The sequence below is a fragment of the Misgurnus anguillicaudatus genome, chromosome 10 (assembly GCF_027580225.2).
Source record: "Misgurnus anguillicaudatus chromosome 10, ASM2758022v2, whole genome shotgun sequence".
Taxonomy (NCBI): Eukaryota; Metazoa; Chordata; class Actinopteri; order Cypriniformes; family Cobitidae; genus Misgurnus; species Misgurnus anguillicaudatus.
The window spans coordinates 18,359,542-18,377,209 of record NC_073346.2 but is presented as its reverse complement, the minus strand read 5'-3'; the positions used below and the strand labels follow the sequence as shown (position 1 = coordinate 18,377,209).

The 17,668-nt window shown below is 42.8% G+C and overlaps 1 protein-coding gene across 1 annotated transcript; it reads right to left on the bottom strand.

Annotated features, from left to right (window-relative positions):
• Positions 1–222: 222 nt before the first annotated feature.
• On the bottom strand, positions 223–6,326 carry cxcr3.1 (chemokine (C-X-C motif) receptor 3, tandem duplicate 1). Its single transcript, XM_055211888.2, has 3 exons — positions 5,976–6,326; positions 2,453–2,830; positions 223–1,543 (listed from the first exon to the last, which is right to left on the bottom strand). The coding sequence occupies exons 2-3, from the start codon at positions 2,825–2,827 to the stop codon at positions 821–823; spliced, it is 1,098 nt and encodes a 365-aa protein (XP_055067863.2). The 5' UTR covers positions 2,828–2,830; positions 5,976–6,326; the 3' UTR covers positions 223–820.
• Between the last annotated feature and the right edge of the window lie 11,342 nt (positions 6,327–17,668).

The window sequence follows — 17,668 nt, the reverse complement described above, 5'->3', positions numbered from 1 at the left end:
AAAATTATTAATAAAAAATTATCTTATATTATAAATTTAAAGTAAAATAAATTATAATAAAGTAAAAATAAATGATTATTTTAAAAGTCATATTTTCGACTTTTAGTTTTTTTCTTATGTGGTGAAAATGGCTTTGCATACTTACCCCTGAAAATGTAAAACATATTGATGTGGTATAATGGTAGGCTATATGGTAATGTGGTAAAAAAATCATATACTCTTTGATGCAGCTTTTATTGAATTCATTTTATTTGCAGTTGTTGTATTATAAAGAGACAAACTTCTTGTGTTTTAGATATGTACAAAAAGCCAACATAATATATAAAAATATTATGATAATGCAATATAAAATTTGACAGGGAGCTTAAAGTCCTACAACTAAGTAATGAATTTGTCCAAGATGTGCTTATTATTTGGCTATTTTAAACACACACAGCAAAATATATTTTAAAACAGTGATATAACGGAAAAACTACAAAGCAAATATAATATACAGTAGCAACTACTTAGATATAAAAAATATCAGTAAATGTTTACTTGGAACAGTTTTACTCTAAAACTCCAAAGTGTGACTTTGGACCAATCAGTTTTTATTTATTTTGTTGTTTTTCTGTTTTTTTTTTTTTTTAATACAAACAAATTAATTAAGAAACAATTGAGAACCTTCTGCAGCTGCCTCATTTTTTAACAAATCTCTCTGCATACCTGTTTTTATGCTGTCTTTAAACCATATAGGACAGCACCGCAGTACAACTAATACAACAGGTAAAGGTTGCAGAAAACGAGTACATATTTAAGTTTATTGCCACATGTGAACATTTTAGAAAGCAGAAGTATGTGAGGTGTCCACTGACTCTGACCATGCAGAGCTCCTCCGTGACATCAACCCTGCTGGGCCTTTAATTGTGAATCCTAAAGGCCTCATAAGATCCACCAGATGTTGCCGAAATTTCACCCCAATGAAAGCGTAAAGCACTGGGTTGACACAGCAGTGCAAGTAAGCTAATGTGGAAGTAGCTGTGAGCGCTATATCCAACGCTGTGAGGCTACCACAGGATGTTTGGTTGCCGGATTGGGAATATCCGGTGTGGACGGTGTCAATTATAAGGGTGATGTTATAGGGTGTCCAGCTGATAAAGAAGGCCAGTACCAGGGCTATGATGACACGCATGGCCCGCTTCTTCTGCATGCCCTGGGAGCCGCGCTGCAACCGCAGCAGGATGCAGGTGTAACAAAACAGAAGCATTATTGCAGGCAGAGCGAAGCCCACAACATGACAGAGGACACGAGTGGCCAGATACCATTCAGACTCATCTGGGAACCAGGGAACACATTCTGTTTTATTACGTCTAGAGTCCAAGGTGGCCACACGGAACGTCCAGTCAGGAATGGAGAGCAGAAGGCAGAACAGCCAGACGGCCAGACAGCAACGATGAACCACCATGGGCTTCTTACGAGAATACATCTGCACTGCATGGACGATGGATAGGTAGCGGTCAAGACTGATGCAAGCAAGCATGAAAACACCACAGTAGAAATTGATCTGAGGGAGAAAGACATGACAGAACGGTTAAATGGTTAAAAATGGTTGTTTGATGAATGGTCAGTGGCCATGGTTTTGTCAAGATAGCACAGCTATGACCTCTTCACTTAAATTATTACTTATTAAATTAATAATTTTATGATTTTACATAAAAGTATTACATTAATACTTTTAATGCTTTTCTATGCTTTTCCTACATCTATTAATGTAAAGCTGCTTTTAAACAATTAACAATTGTGAAAAGCGTTATATAAATAAAATTGAATTGAATTGAAATTGAATTAAACATTTGTGTCCCTAACATTTGTGTTTTATCATACTGGTTTCATAAAAACAATAAGCTATATTGTGAATATACAACCCCAAGTAATTGTGAGTAAAAAAGGAATGGAATATTTTACAAATCTCATGAACTTATATATTATGCACTGTAGATGATTATAACTTCAAACTCTTTGCAATTTTTTTCTGAGAAACTCAGAAAATTATTTTTTGCTTCAGCATTGGGGGAATTGGTGATTCTTTGCCCATCTTGACTTCTGAGAGACACTGCCACTCTGAGAGGCTCTTTTTGTACACAATCATGTTGCCAATTGACCGAATAAGTTGCAAATTGGTCCTTCAGAAGTTCCTTATATGTACATTTAAATGTTCTGGCCTCTTATTGCTACCTGTCCCAACATTTTTGGAATGTGTAGCTCTCATGAAATCCAAAATGAGACAATATTTGGCATGACATTTCAAAATGTCTCACTTTCAACATTTGATATGTTATATTCTATTGTGAATAAAATATAAGTGCATGAGATTTGTAAATTTTTCCATTCCTTTTTTACTCACAATTTCTACAGTGTCCCACCTTTTCTGATTTGGGGTTGTAGATTATATGTATAAAGACTCTTTCCTCACCCTGAACAGAGCTCCTGCCAGTTTGCAGAGTCCGGTGCCAAAGCTCCACTCATTCACCGCCTCTGCAGCCCATAGAGGAAAAGTCATCAGAAGCAGAACGTCTGCTAAGCTCAGGTGAAGGATGAAGATGTCTGTGACATTCAAGCTTAGCTTTTTCTTCCACAGCACTACCAACACGAGCCCATTTCCCACCAGCCCAACTACAAGCGCCAGAGAGTAAAGGATTGGAATAAAAATTGAATCAAAGTGCATGCTGGACTCCTGATCACACACATCTCCAGAACAGCAGTCATAATCAGAGTAGTTATAATCACTGTAGTTGCTTAAATCAGAAATGTTCAGATCCTCCATTGAATAGGTGACTATTGAGCTCATCTTCTGCAAAGAAAAACAAACTGAAAATAAGTTTCTTATGCACTGAGAATGTTTTCGTGTGAGAAATAACACAAGCCAAACTTTAAACTTGACTTGCATGTTATTTTTGGCTACACTGACAAACATCTGTTATATATTTAAAGTTCATATTTTATTGGTTAAACTGAAAATCATTGTTTTGATTCTTTTACATTACACTCCCCTTCAACAAAATTAAACAAAATAATTTAGTATAAATTGTATTTTTGATTAACCACAGAGGTTTCTTGTATCACATGACCACATTAAATCACATTTGGCTGACAATGTGATTTACAGCAACTCATCACTGGACAAAATTGAAAATATTAAGTTGAATAAACTCGAACACTTAACTGAATTAAACCTGAAAATTTAAGATTGCAGTCTTTCGGAGAGTAAATACATTTGTGATTGTGTGTGTTAGCCATATTGGATTCAGATGTGCCTTGATGCTTTCCTAGCTTGGAAAGCTGCCTCCAAAGGCAGCATGTTAGAGATTTCGTATGCGGCCAGTGTAAAAAAAGTGTTATTTTATGCATTTTAATCAAGATGAGACAAAAGGAGACTTAAACTACACAAGGGGACATCGTGCTGAAAAGGATTGAGAACCACTGTAAAGTGTAAGGTACTTTCTCTCCTACTTTTATTTCCAGAAGGGGGCAATAAGCTTCCTTCTGACATAATGGCAAGCCATTCATTTATTTTTTGATAACATTAGGCAGTCATGCATTTTTGTCACAATCAGGTGGTTTCACGTTCAGATAAAGGGATCATTTGAACAGAATCAAAAATGTAAAACCACATTGACCACAGAGCACATTCATTTGTGATGTCCCATTAGTCATAATACAATTCAGATCAGTCATGACATAAACCGTGATCTTCATATCTGTTGCTTTCTTTCTCTCATTCTTGGTAAAACTACCATTTCTTTGAAAAGTGTCTTGTTCATGGCAGTATAACACACAATCTGAAGTGTCACAATCTATTCTACAGGGAAAACCACTGAACAATATTCTCGAGTGATTCAAAACTTACATCTCTAAAGGTCACAAGATTTTACTGCTTGGTGTTTCCATTCAATATTGGGCTGTCCTCAGTGGCGGCTGCTGACTTCTTTTTCGAGGGCGCACAATGCGAATCTAGTCAAAACATGTATTTAGCCCGTCATGTGTGTGGCTCGTCACATCAAAATATGTGTTTGGTGTGTCATGTGAACCTTTGTGCACTACGCGTCATGACGAAATACATGTCTGCTGCAGACGCTTCAAAGGGTTTTATGATAAAAGAGACACTTGCGTTTGCCAGATACTCATTTAATCTCATGTGTAATCAGAGTTTAGTGTTAAGTGAGTGTCATGAGAGTATTTTGTGAATGTGAGCGTCTCTTTTATCATAAACCCTTTCGACCGTGTGCAGCAGGCATGTATTCGACATGACGCACAATGCGGATAGGTTCACATGACGCACCGAACACATCTTTTGACATGACAAGCAACACACATGACACACCAAACATATATTTTGAATTTGCACCCCTCGGAAGAGAAGTCAATGGCCACCACTGTCCATCCTACAGGGAAAGAATCTTACTCAATCAGTTTTAGTTGGAATGTCATGGAATTCACATTGTTTTCATTTCATTATGTATATTTAGGTCTTAAAACTAACCTTGGTATGTAGGGGGTTGGTCATCTTGGGTTCGTTATTAAATTATTATTATGATTATTGTTTCCTAAATGATCATTTTTATATAAGTTCTTTACTAAAGTAACCATTGCCAATTTATAATAGTGTGGATTTTTAGCTATTTTTGTGTTGAATTCTTGGAAAAGACTGCGGGAAAATGGTTGTGCTCCGGTTACTGTAATAACCATGTTTAAAAAACGATTAATCGAAAAATTTTTTTTTTTTTGCCCAGCCCTATACTCAATAGGGATCTCAATGGTGGGCACGAGCTTGCATGAGAAAATGGATTTGTGGTGTGAGAGCATGAGAATGGGGTCAATTGCATGAGGGTTGGCAGCCCTGGTGCAATGTTAAGTCAGTGGTTCTCAAACTTTTTCAGCATGTGCCCCATTCCTTCACGCCTCCCCGAAGAAAATTTAATGACAATAACAGTTCTAAAATGTAACATTTTAATTAAACAAAATATATTAAATTTTACAAAGTGCTGTTGGTTTGTAGGCCTACTTTTTTTATTTTAATTACACTTAATTTGTGATATATTTTATAAAATGTCATAAAACCTGGCACCATCTCGTGGCCCCAGTTTGAGAACTATTGTTTTAAGTAACAAGTCTGTGATTAAGATAATATTAGGTTGAATTTGGTGACTAATAACACACACAATTCTGATAACATTAAAGAATGGACAGGCATGAACGTGTCGGCCCTCCTGAAGACAGCCAGAGAGCGATCCTTGTGGAGGAAGATAACAGTTTCTTCAGCGCTCATGACGACCAGCAAAGTCGAGGGACTGAACTGATGACCCAATTCAAAAATCGAAAAACATGATTTTCTTTCAAAAAACATACATTTACATTCATGCCTACAAACCACTCTTTAATGTCTCCATAAATGTACAGAAGACAAAGACAAAAAAACAGTCTGCCCTGTGTAACTATGAAAAAGTGGTGTTACGCACAAGGTGTTACAATTAACCTTGCATTGGTTTGTGCCCCGCTCACCCCTACACTCTTAAAACGAATGTGTTAAAATATTGTGTCACATCTTATGTGTTGTTCTTAACTTAACACATCTCTGTTTTATTTTTGAAACAGCACACTTTGTGTTGTTTTTAACACATGTGTTGTCCCTTTTATTTATTTGAACAAAAATCAACACAAAATGTGTTAAATACGATAACACAAAACAATGTGTTAAAATTAACACATCCGTTCTTATAGTGTACTTTATTTATTTAAAAATAAAATGAATGCTAATACTGAAGCTTATCATTGCACATCCACCCAACACCAAGACAAGGGAAGCAAGATTTACATTAAAAGCATTTCAAAGCAATGTTCTGATCTGCAGAAAACGAGCATTAAAACAATGGTGTGACTTCACAAAATAGATAGTTGCCTAAAAAAGAGAAATAGTTTAAAAGGATGAAAAACCCTACCTATGTTAGGTGTGGGATCTCACAGTAGTTGACAGATGCCAAAATGATTGACACAATGAGAGTTGCTCAGTATTAAATGTATAGGTCACAGCTTTCAGTTGCCTGAGAGAGAGAGAGAGAGAGAGAGAGAGAGAGAGGGGGGGGGGTAGCTTGAGGAAGGGAGCACCAAAGTTTAGAGGAAATACTGTAAGATAAAGATCAGTATTCATTCACAATTCTATTTATAAAATGTCATTTACTCAATGAAATATTACCCACTGTGAGATCCAGACATTAGATAAGTACCTGTACATGATTTGCATTTTAAGTGTCATTGTTTATTATTGATTATTATTTAACTCAGTCAATCTTCTTAATCTTTATCAAACTTTTCATCTATCAATATCTTTTCTTAGATACTTTCTTATTGCCTATATTAAGACAGGAAAAGATTGTTTTCGTGTTTTCATTGTGAATTTGTGCAAATTCGAGGTATTTTTCAGCATCTGTCTAGTAAATTCAAGTCTATTTTTATGTCTGTTTTTGTTTTATAAGCCCTCCCAATTTTTCAGTAAGTCAGCTTAAATATGACATTTTTACTTACTGACAGAGATTAATGCCGCAAGCATGCAGTACCTGGGTTTTTTTCTTATATAATTAAATGTGCTTGTCTGACTCACCTGCTCATGAGACGGGATGTTTATTTCACACCTTTATACCACGTCCTGTTCATCTGTTCTCGCACCCATTCTTGCAAACACATATGTGTTACTTTTGTTGTTGGTTTTGGTTTTAAACTTTTTGTGCAGAGATTTGGGCATTTGTGTTAGTTTCCGTCACTACTAAACACCAGATTGAAAAGGCTAATGTCGTAATGAATCATGAATCATTAAATAAAATGTCAAGCTTTGAAATTATAACTCAGATATTTACAGTACGTTCTATAAATTCTCTTTAGTTTTAAGTTTGAGCGAATATAGTTGAAATCTGTAATCATAAACAACATTTTACATGAATAACTATATAATTAGATATACTTGACAATTAATTGAATGTGTGAAGTCCACAAGTTCTGGAAGACTTATACTCAAACATGTTTCCTCAAATCATTTGAGTAAACTAGGGTTTACTGGGCAAGTGAAAGGTATATGAGAATAGAGAAGAGAGAAATATAAAGTTAAAGAAAAGAGAACTGAGAGAAACACTGATTTATTTTACACAGTTGTTAGCTAAAGATACACAAGAATGTCAGATGAGCAGCAATGCAGAACTAATATGTACATTCAGGTCCATTATATTTTGACACTGACACAGTTTTCATAAATTTGGCTCTAAATGTCATCAGAGAAGATTTAAAATAAAACAATCAAGATAACAATGTGCAAACTTTCAGCTTTCATTCAAGAGTTAAACAAAAATATTATGTGAATTGCTACCATTTTTAAGTACAGTCCCTTTTAAGGGGATCAAATAGGACAAATTAATAAATAAAACATTAGTTTTTAATATTGCATGAGGCTGCAAAAGTTTTCATTTTTGGTGATGCTTTGCCATTCTTATGTCACAATCTTCAGTTGTAGTCTGTTCATGGGACTTTCGTCAGTTCTAGACTGCTTTTAGACGGGCAGTCGTAGCCTAATGGTTGGGCTTGTGACCTATAAAATGTATGCATAATGATAGGTCTGCCATAAATCAATTAATAGACTTTTTAAAAACATTTCCATCCAATAATTTTCTGCATCTGAATGAAGTAAAAACACAAATTGTCCTGTTTGGGCCTACCGAAAAAAACTATTTGAACCCTGTGGATTTTGGTTGTCTCACCCCTTAAATTCTACCCAGTCTCATGTAGATGCGTATAAATAGCACGAAGTGTAAGAATCGTAAAAATCTAATTCCACTTTGGCGTGCATATGATACACCAGTCCTTCCCATTCACTTAAAAGGCGCTTTTTTAGTCGTTTTATTTATTGGTTTCTCAATTTTTTCTGTTTTTTAAACCATTTTCGTTTGGGTTTAGGGTTAGATTTCAGAGTTGCTTAAGGTAGGTTTGGGTTAGGATGTCATTGTTACATAACAAAAAGTTATTCTATCACCAAACCCAAGCGAAAATGGTAAAAAATAGCAAAAAATGGAGAAACCAATAAATGAAAACGACAAAAGGGAAGGACTAGAGTATCATATGCACGCCAAAGTGGAATTTGACGTATGTATTGCATGATTTTTACACTTTGTGCTATTTATACACAACTCCATGAGACTGTGTTCCTTAAATTAATACTGCCGTCAGGTCCAGCTTCTATCGCAGGGTTCCCCAAATCTTACCCTGGAGGGCCGGAGCACTGCAGAGTTTGGCTCCAACCCTGATCAAACACACCCGTGCAAGCTAATCAAGGTATTTATGATCACTAGAAAATCACAGGTGGGTAAGTTTGATTAGGGTTGGACCTAAACTCTGTAGTGCTCAGGCCCTCCAGGGTAAGATTTGGGGAACCCCGTTCTATCACCTCTGAAGGTTAGCGAAAATGAAACTAAACTAAATATTCCTAAGTAAGGGGAGTTTTGAAATATTTATGCTTGTATTTCTTCACGGCTTGATTACTGCAATTCACTCTATCACGGCCTGCCAACTGGTCCAAAATGCGGCTGCCCGTCTGCTCAAGGCAGTCACAAATGGGACCACATTACCCCTGTTTTACGGTCATTGCACTGGCAACCGATTCAATATCGTATTAAATTTAAAAAATTTGATTGTCTACAAAGCTTAAACAACCTCACCTCTCAGTGTCTGTCAGAGTTGTTTATTAAGCATAATTCAGTTATCTATTACAGGTACCCAGATATGCAATGCAGGGGGGGGGGGGCAGAGCCTTGGTAGTAGCTGGCCCAAAGTTGTGGGAAAAATTTGCCTTTATCTATCCAAAAAGTTACTTTTGGTTTAAAATGTGCTTTATTAATGTAATAAACTTGAAAGTCGCTTGTTCGAGGCCCTTGAGCAAGTATGCTTTACCATACATTGGAAAATATGTCAGTTTTCCTTTAGTTTTGTCTTTAGCAAGTAAAATGCATGCTCCTTTTATAACACCTCCCTTTATAAATCATGTGAATGTCTATGTCCTCACTAAAATCAAAGAGGGCAAACAAGAGGAACTTCTCAGAAATTGAAATACCAGTGAGCCAAGTGAAAGAAAACGTCTCGGTTACGGATGTAACCCTCGTTCCCTGAAGGAGGGAACGGAGACGTCACGTCGTGACCGACGAATTGGGAGCTCGCTTAGAGAGACCAATCTGCTTCGAATACTACTAAAACGCCAATGAACTTGGCATTGAGATATTTGCATAATGCTGGCGCCGCCCCGCCAGGTGCGTATATAAGGCGCACGTGCAAATAGGGAAATCAGCTTCTGTTCGCTGAGAAAGCCGGAAGGTGACCGGCCTAAACAGCAGGTGGCAGCACCTGTGGCGACGGGACGTGACGTCTCCGTTCCCTCCTTCAGGGAACGAGGGTTACATCCGTAACCGAGACGTTCCCTTTCAGTCGGTCACTACAACGTCACGTCGTGACCGACGAATTGGGAAACCCTACTAAAACGCCACTAGGGGCTGACCTCTTCCAGTGTCTGCATAAAGCCCTCCGGTTCCACTTAAGGATAGGAGAATTAGGTTTTAAGGCAGAAGGCCGGGCACTAGATGTTCCTTTAACCCCACAGTAGTGCCAGCGACTGGGAAGCGCCCTAACTGAGCGGTATAGGGACGCTGCGGAAGCCACCGCCCCGTTAAGGGCTAATGGTGGACGAAAGTCAACCGTAGTTGAGGTATAAATGACAGCCGTGGCTGTGTAAGCAAAGCAGTGCTCTGCTAAGGGAAACGTGGGCTGGTAGGATTAACCCCACGGAATAATACTCACAAAGGAACCCGTTGGGACACAATGTGGGGCCCTGGCCAAACACGTAGGTTCGTAAGAATACAGCTAGTGAAAGGCTGACAGCCAATGCTCCGCAACAAAGGCTGTCAAGGCAGTGGAGAGAGCAAATCAAACCATTACGCATTTTTGCTCTGTTAGCCTTCCATACTGAAACTCAATTTGGAGCCTCAGTCGGAGGCTGCAAGCCGACTTGCGAGTCTGCTCTCCGTGTCCTCCCTGGTGAGGACAGAACACGAGAGGATACAGGCTCGATACGAACATTGTAGAATCTAATGAACGTATTAGGTGTCGCCCAACCAGCAGCTCTACAGATGTCTGTTAGCGAGGAACCACGAGCTAATGCCCAAGATGAGGCAACACTCCGAGTGGAGTGTGCTCTCAAATTAAAGGGGCAAGGAATGCCCTGCAAATTGTAAGCAAGGGCGATAGTATCAACTATCCAATGAGACATCCTCTGCTTAGTGACAGCTTTCCCTTTCTGCTGGCCACCATAACAAACAAAGAGCTGGTCTGAGGTCCTGAAGCTTTGCGTGCGGTCCACGTAGAATCGCAGTGCGCGTACGGGGCACAACAAAGCCTCGGTTGGGTTTGCCTGCTCCAAAGGCAATGCTTGCAAGCTCACCACTTGATCTCTAAAGGGAGTAGTGGGAACTTTGGGCACGTAGCCTGGTCTGGGTCTCAAGGTCACGCTCGAGACAGAAGGACCAAACTGAAGGCACGAATCGTCAACAGAGAATGCATGTAAATCCCCTATTCTCTTCACCGAGGCCAATGCTAGTAGGGTCAGAGCCTTCATGGATAGAAGCTTCAGACTCACAGACTGCAAAGGCTCGAACGGAGGACTCTGTAGCGTTTTCAGCACCATGGACAGGTCCCAGGGAGGAATAGAAGGAGGGCGCGAGGGGTTTAGCCTGCGAGCGCCTCTCAGGAATCTAATAACCAAATCATGCTGGCCCACTGATTTGCCGTTAATAAGTGAGTGATGCGCAGATATAGCGGCGATATCAACTTTAATAGTGGACGGTGACAGCCTACCATCTAACCTTTGTTGAAGATATAAAAGCACAATGTTAATAGGGCATTCTCTGGGGTCCTCGCGTTGCGAAGAGCACCAGGTGACGAAAAGGTTCCATTTTAACGCGTAAGCCCGTCTCGTAGACGGAGCTCGTGCCGCGTCAATAGTGTTAGATACCGCCTGGGGCAAATCACTTAAACCTTGCGCGCGCTCAACGACCAAACGTGGAGATTCCACAGGTCGGGGCGCGGGTGCCATAATGTGCCCCCTCCCTGAGAAAGAAGGTCCTTCCTCAGGGGAATCCGCCAGGGAGGGGCTGTCACGAGGAGCATTAGTTCCGGAAACCAATTCCTGGTCGTCCAATATGGGGCGATCATTAAAAGGCTCTCCTCGGCCTGCCTGACTTTGCACAGTATCTGTGCTATTAAACTCACTGGGGGGAACGCATATTTGCGCATGCCCCGCGGCCAGCTGTGTGCCAACGCATCCACGCCGAGGCTGCCCTCGGTTAGTGAATAAAACAGGCGACAATGGGTATTGTTCGGTGACGCAAATAGGTCTATCTGCGCTCGACCGAATTTCCTCCAAATCAGCTGGACCGTCTGGGGGTGGAGTCGCCATTCGCCGGGGCGCGCCGCTCGGGAAAGCGCGTCTGCCGCTGTATTGAGCGAGCCCGGTATGTAAATGGCACGAAGGGACCTCAGATGCTTCTGACTCCAAAGGAGGAGATGACGAGCGAGATGCGACAGGTGACGAGAGCGCAAACCGCCTTGACGGTTGATATACGCTACGGTCGCAGTGTTGTTTGAGCGCACTAGTACATCCTTCCCTCGCAGCTCCTGAGCGAAGCGTACGAGTCCCAGATATACTGCCCATAACTCGCGGCAATTGATATGCCAATGCAACTGGGATGCTGTCCACACCCCCGAAGCCGTGAGCTCGTCGTACGTGGCTCCCCAGCCCGTGTCGGAGGCATCTGTGTGCACAACAGCATGCCGGGAGACCTGTCTCATGGACACGCCGGCCCTGAGAAACGCGGGGTCTGACCACGGGGGGAATGTTAGGCGACACGCAGGTGTAATGGTTACACGATGAATGCCAGCGCGCCACGCTCTCCTCGGGACTCGATCGTGAAGCCAACGCTGAAGCGGTCTCATATGGAGCAGCCCGAGCGGTGTCACGGCCGCTGCTGCTGCCATACGCCCCAGGAGTCTCTGAAATTGTTTCAGAGGGACCGCATTCTTCCCTCGGAATGAACCGAGGCAAGTCTGAATTGATTGGACGCGCTCTTCTGTTAAACGCGCCGATAAATCGATCAAGTCCAGTTCCATACCGAGAAAAGAGATCCTCTGCGTGGGGCAGAGTTTGCTCTTTTCCCAGTTGACCCGAAGACCCAAACGGGCGAGATGTTGAAGTGTTAGATCTCTGTGTTCGCACAGCGTCCGCCGAGAATGCGCTATTATAAGCCAATCGTCGAGGTAAGCCAGAATGCGAACACCACTCTCTCTGAGGGGCTTTAACGCCGCCTCTACCACTTTCGTGAACACACGGGGAGAGAGAGACAGCCCGAACGGTAGTACTTTGTATTGGTATGCCCGCCCCTCGAACGCAAACCGGAGAAACGGTCGGTGACGAGGGAGAATGGACACATGAAAGTACGCGTCTTTCAGGTCTATCGCTGCAAACCAATCTTGGGGGCGTATTGCACTGAAAATTTGTTTCGGTGTAATCATCCTGAAAGACCTCTTCTGAAGAGATTTGTTCAGGACACGCAAATCCAAAATCGGTCGTAACCCGCCGCCTTTCTTGGGTACTATGAAATACAAATTTGGGAGTGTGCCGATTGAATTGAATTTCGTAACCGAGGCGGATCGTGCGTAAAACCCAACGAGACGGACTGGGAAGCTGAAGCCAAGCCCCCAGGGACCGTACGAGAGGAATTAACGGCACTACCGGTGTACCCGCGGCGGGGCAGCGAGGCGGGACAGGCGGGACTGCCGGTGCGTCTGCCGTGACAGCATAAGCATCTACAGTATGTGTGTGTGTGACACTGACCTGAGCCCGCTGAGGTAAACGGTCGTCCGGTCTCCTCAGCTGAGGACGCAGACTCCGAAGGGGTTGCTGGTGGTCCGGTCTCCGAAGGGGAGAGCTCGAACTCCTCAGAACACCCACTGGCGACAGAGGAGAGGGAGGAAGAGCATCTGACTGCCCGCTCACATCTCTCTCGATCCTCTGGAGACCTGGAGAAGGAATAGGAATGCACTCTTTTTGTGGTTTTGTGGGTGCCGGCTGAGAAGCCGGCGGAACAGAAACAAAACGAAACAAAAGATTTTCCACCCGGCCCTCTACCGGTGGAAGGAGCGGTGCCGTCACCGTCTCCCGTAGAGTGATCCCATCCAACTCCAGGTCGCCCGTCTCAGGGCCGCTTCGATTTCCGTTTGCCACGGAAAGCGGGTGGTGCGGGCGGGGCGGGCTGCCGACGTCTGTTCCCTCTCCGTGGTCTAGAAGACGTTCTAGCGGGGGGGGCGGAGGCAGCCGCCGGAGGGCGCCCTCGGCGAGGAGCAGACGGGGCCGCCGGCGCTGGGGGGCGAGATGCAGGTCGCTTGCGCCGGGGCATGATCTGAGCGATCGCTTCCGTCTGCTTCTGGGCGGCGGAGAACTGCTGGGCAAACGACTCCACCGACTCGCCGAACAGGCCTGCCTGGGATACGGGCGCATCCAAGAACTTGTTCTTTTCTGCATCCGTCATGTCAGCCAGACAGAGCCACAGATGGCGTTCCTGGACCACCATCGTGGACATCGCACGACCGATCGCCTGTGCCGTGACCTTCGTAGCACGGAGGGCCAGATCCGTAGCGGCCCGGAGCTCCGAAAGCACAGGCGAGTCGTGTCCTCCCTCGTGCAGATCTCTCAAGGCCTTGGCCTGGTGGACCTGCAGCAACGCCATAGCGTGCAGGGCTGAAGCCGCCTCTCCACATGCATGATAGGCAGCCCCCGTTAAACCGGAAGACTGTCTGCAAGCACGGGAGGGGAGGGCTGGGCGATCCTTCCAGGTGGAAGCGGTGGCCGGACACAATTGCATCACAACCGCACGCTCCACGGGGGGGATTCCCGTATAGCCCTTAGCGGCTCCATCGGTGAGGGAGGTGAGGGGGGAGGGCTGAAACGGCCGTAAACGGGTAGAATACGGCGACCTCCAGGTCCTGGTCAGCTCCTCGTGCACCTCGGGGAAGAAAGGTACCGGCGGAGAGGGTTGTGAAACCCGGGCAGCTCCAAAGAACCAATCATCCAGGCGGGACGGTTCGGGCTGTGGGGGGTGAACCCACTCCAACCCGACGGTCTCCGCCGCTCGAGAGAGCACGGCCACCATCTCTGGATCGAAATCCGGTGTCACGACCCGTCCGGAAGGGGGGAGGACATCCAGATCCTCAGAGGTAGAGGGCCCACCCTCGGATGCTGCGGTCTCCGTGGACCCGGAGGGAGGCACGACAGATCCAACAGACATCGTAGAACACGACTCTGAAGTTTCCATCGGCGCATCAACCGGCTGTGGATGAGGAGGCTGAGAGGCAGAGGACGAATCCCCTGCCCGGTTCAGCACAGTGATGCGGAGATCATCCTTCGAGAGCTTCACAGCCGCACCGTGGCGGCGATCAGAGCTCGTCGGACGTGGGTTGCGTTTTTCCCGGAGGAAAGACAACCGTCTCCGCAAATCCACAAGGGACATGTTCTCGCAGTGAGAACACTTACCCCCAGCGAACGCTGCCTCAGCGTGCTCGATGCCCAAGCACGAAAGACAACGCTCGTGACCGTCCTTCGGACCCATATACTTCCCGCATCCAAGATCGCACGGACGAAAAGCCATCCTGAAAAGGACGCTAATCTCCGGATATACGAGAGAGTGGCTGCCTTTAACAAGGCACAAAGCTCTCTCGTATCACTCTTTTAGGGAAATTCACTCAGATGCTCAGTTGATGATGCGCACAGGGAAGGCAACGCACACACTAAACTCAAAACAAAAAAGATGCAGAGCCTGTGGAATACTGCGAAGCGTCCGCTGTGGTACTGCCAGTCCAACCAACTTCCGCAATCGATCCCAACAGAGTGAAGTAGCTTCTCAGTAGCAGATACTGCCGGCTTTCGAAGCGATAAAAAGCTGATTTCCCTATTTGCACGTGCGCCTTATATACGCACCTGGCGGGGCGGCGCCAGCATTATGCAAATATCTCAATGCCAAGTTCATTGGCGTTTTAGTAGTATTCGAAGCAGATTGGTCTCTCTAAGCGAGCTCCCAATTCGTCCGGTCACGACGTGACGTCGTAGTGACCGACTGAAAGGGAACCTAAAAGTATCATTTGGGTTACTCACCTCAGGCATAACTACAAAAAGTGTACATGTGAGAAAATACAGATGGTGTTAATTCTGTTGGGTTTCAGATAAAAGGAAACAGACGGAAATAAAAAAGAAATGGTTTGACATTAAAATTGCTGCCAAATAAAGGGTCACAACTTACAAACCGGAAATATTTGTTATTCTAGGAGTACAAATGGCAACGTGAGTTACACCCATGGCCAACCACACCACTAGACTCTCTGCGTAAGCATGCTCAGAGGTGTGCTTATATTTAAACACTTGTGCTTATATTCTCACACCTTTGGTAAAACTGTTCTTACACCCACATTACGTACACATCTTCACACACTGTTGATAAATGAGACTCCTGGTTTGCTTGTGCAGTGTGCAGGGGCCCCACTAAGAATTTTGGGGCCCTACGAAAGAATATGAGGTTGTGCCTCAAGATGTGTTAATTTAACACATTCATTTTAAGAGTGTTCTACCACACCCATGTTACTACAAAGAAAAATGATTGTTTGGGGCCCCAATAGACCCCTTCACTGCATTTCATTGAATTTGGGCAGGAAGTATATCCCTTTACACACTTTAGTATTCATCTAGTTGCTTAGGTCTTCTGTCACATTGTCAATAAGTGACACCAGCTGTATTTTTTAAGTTATGAAGGTTTAAATCAAAACAAACCAACTGCAGTTAAATTGAAATTAATTGGAATGCACAACCAAAAAACACGATTTCTGAACAATTAAAAAAACGGTGGTTATCTCGTTTTGCAACGAAACTCTTCATATGTTCATGCCATTTATGCAGCTTCCATCATGTTTTGCATATAATGTTGCTTTGGATCATGAGCTGCCTTCTCCATACTTTTTTCTTTTAGTCTTTTTGGTAAAGCTTGAGAACTGGCCCAGAACTGGTTTGGCTTTTTTGGCAATCTGGGTTTTCTATAATCCAAACCCAGAGGCATAAAATATACGGACTACAATTAAAGTCTTAAATAAGGAGAAGGGGATATCAGGAATAACACAAGAGATGGTCATCATTAGGTGGCTGACACCAAAGACAAGACCACAACAAGGAGGGAGTTGTGGGCTTGACAATCATGTCAAGTAATAAGAAACAAAACTATAATAACCGTAATAAACAGGCCTTAAACTCACAAAATTATTATCTCCAATTAATTTAATCTGTGTCTTGGTGAACAGGATCTGACACAGGGAGAACAAGCAAACTTCACACAGAAAGGTCTCTAGTTATCTTCTTGCAACAGTGCTACCCAGCAAGCCTGAAGTGTTTACTTATGATTTATTTAAAATAACTTTAAATTTCAGCACACATCTGCAGTTCTGCTTCTTGTTTGAACGCACCTAGCAATTGTTAGTACGGATGATTGAAAACAACCCAGCTGTGAATAAGTGAAACAGGATAAGGGGGACTGCAGGTGTCAGGTCTCATTTCATTTGAGGAACTGAGAACACTAAGATGGTAAATCATTTTCATGACGCTGCACAACTTCAAAAAAAGAAAACCCACTCATTTGTGTAACAATTACTGTTACACAATACTGTCATGGCAATATTATTGAAAAATAACCACTTATTTCAACACAGATGAAATGCTTTTTGTCAAAACAAGAACCTGGGGGGTTAAACAACTTTCAAAATCAGATCAAAGTCATGTGTATTAGTCAATGTTCCAAATTGTATTATTATTTTTTCTTTTAAGTGGAGAGAGAGGAAGCTGAAAAAGCTGATAGCTCTTAATTAATCTGGGTTATTTTTAACCCATGCTGGGTAAATATTGGACAGAACACATGTTTAAAAAACTATGCTGGGTTGTTTCAATTCAATGCTGGGTTGAGTTAACAACAACCCAACATATGTTCTGTTAAATATATATATATATATATATATATATATATATATATATATATATATATATATATATATATATATACCCAGCATTGGGTTAAAATAAAATATAAAATAACCCAGCAGAATTAGGAGTGTGATGATAACAGGATAAGTAACCAAGTTGTGGGTGACAAGAGTGCCATATCTGATGGTTGGTTTCCTAAACTCCACCTCCTTTTCATTTTTATATACCTTTGAGTGAATGACTTATTAATCAGATGCATTTCTTAATCAGTTCCAAAGCAATTTAATATAGTGTGTGTTCTGTCATTAAACATGTTGTTTCTTCATGCCCATATGGACTTATGAGTGCACCAAAGAATGACAAGGTTGAGCATTCCTATTACTATGAATAGGGGACAATAGAAGGTATGCACTGACGTCACTTTTCCAAGTGACCTCGCCCTGTTGAGTGGCAAACGTTTTACAAAATGGCTGGTTTTCATAACGGCTTCGAAAATGCCAGTAAAACTGACTATTATCAGCTTAAATTAAATGTAGTTGGACT

Excerpts from the sequence above, each read along its gene's own strand:
- cxcr3.1 (XM_055211888.2), bottom strand. The coding sequence starts at position 2,827 with ATGAGCTCAATAGTCACCTATTCAATGGAGGATCTGAACATTTCTGAT. Across the intron at positions 1,544-2,452 it reads TGGCAGGAGCTCTGTTCAGG|ATCAATTTCTACTGTGGTGT; the intron begins GTGAGGAAAGAG and ends TTTCTCCCTCAG.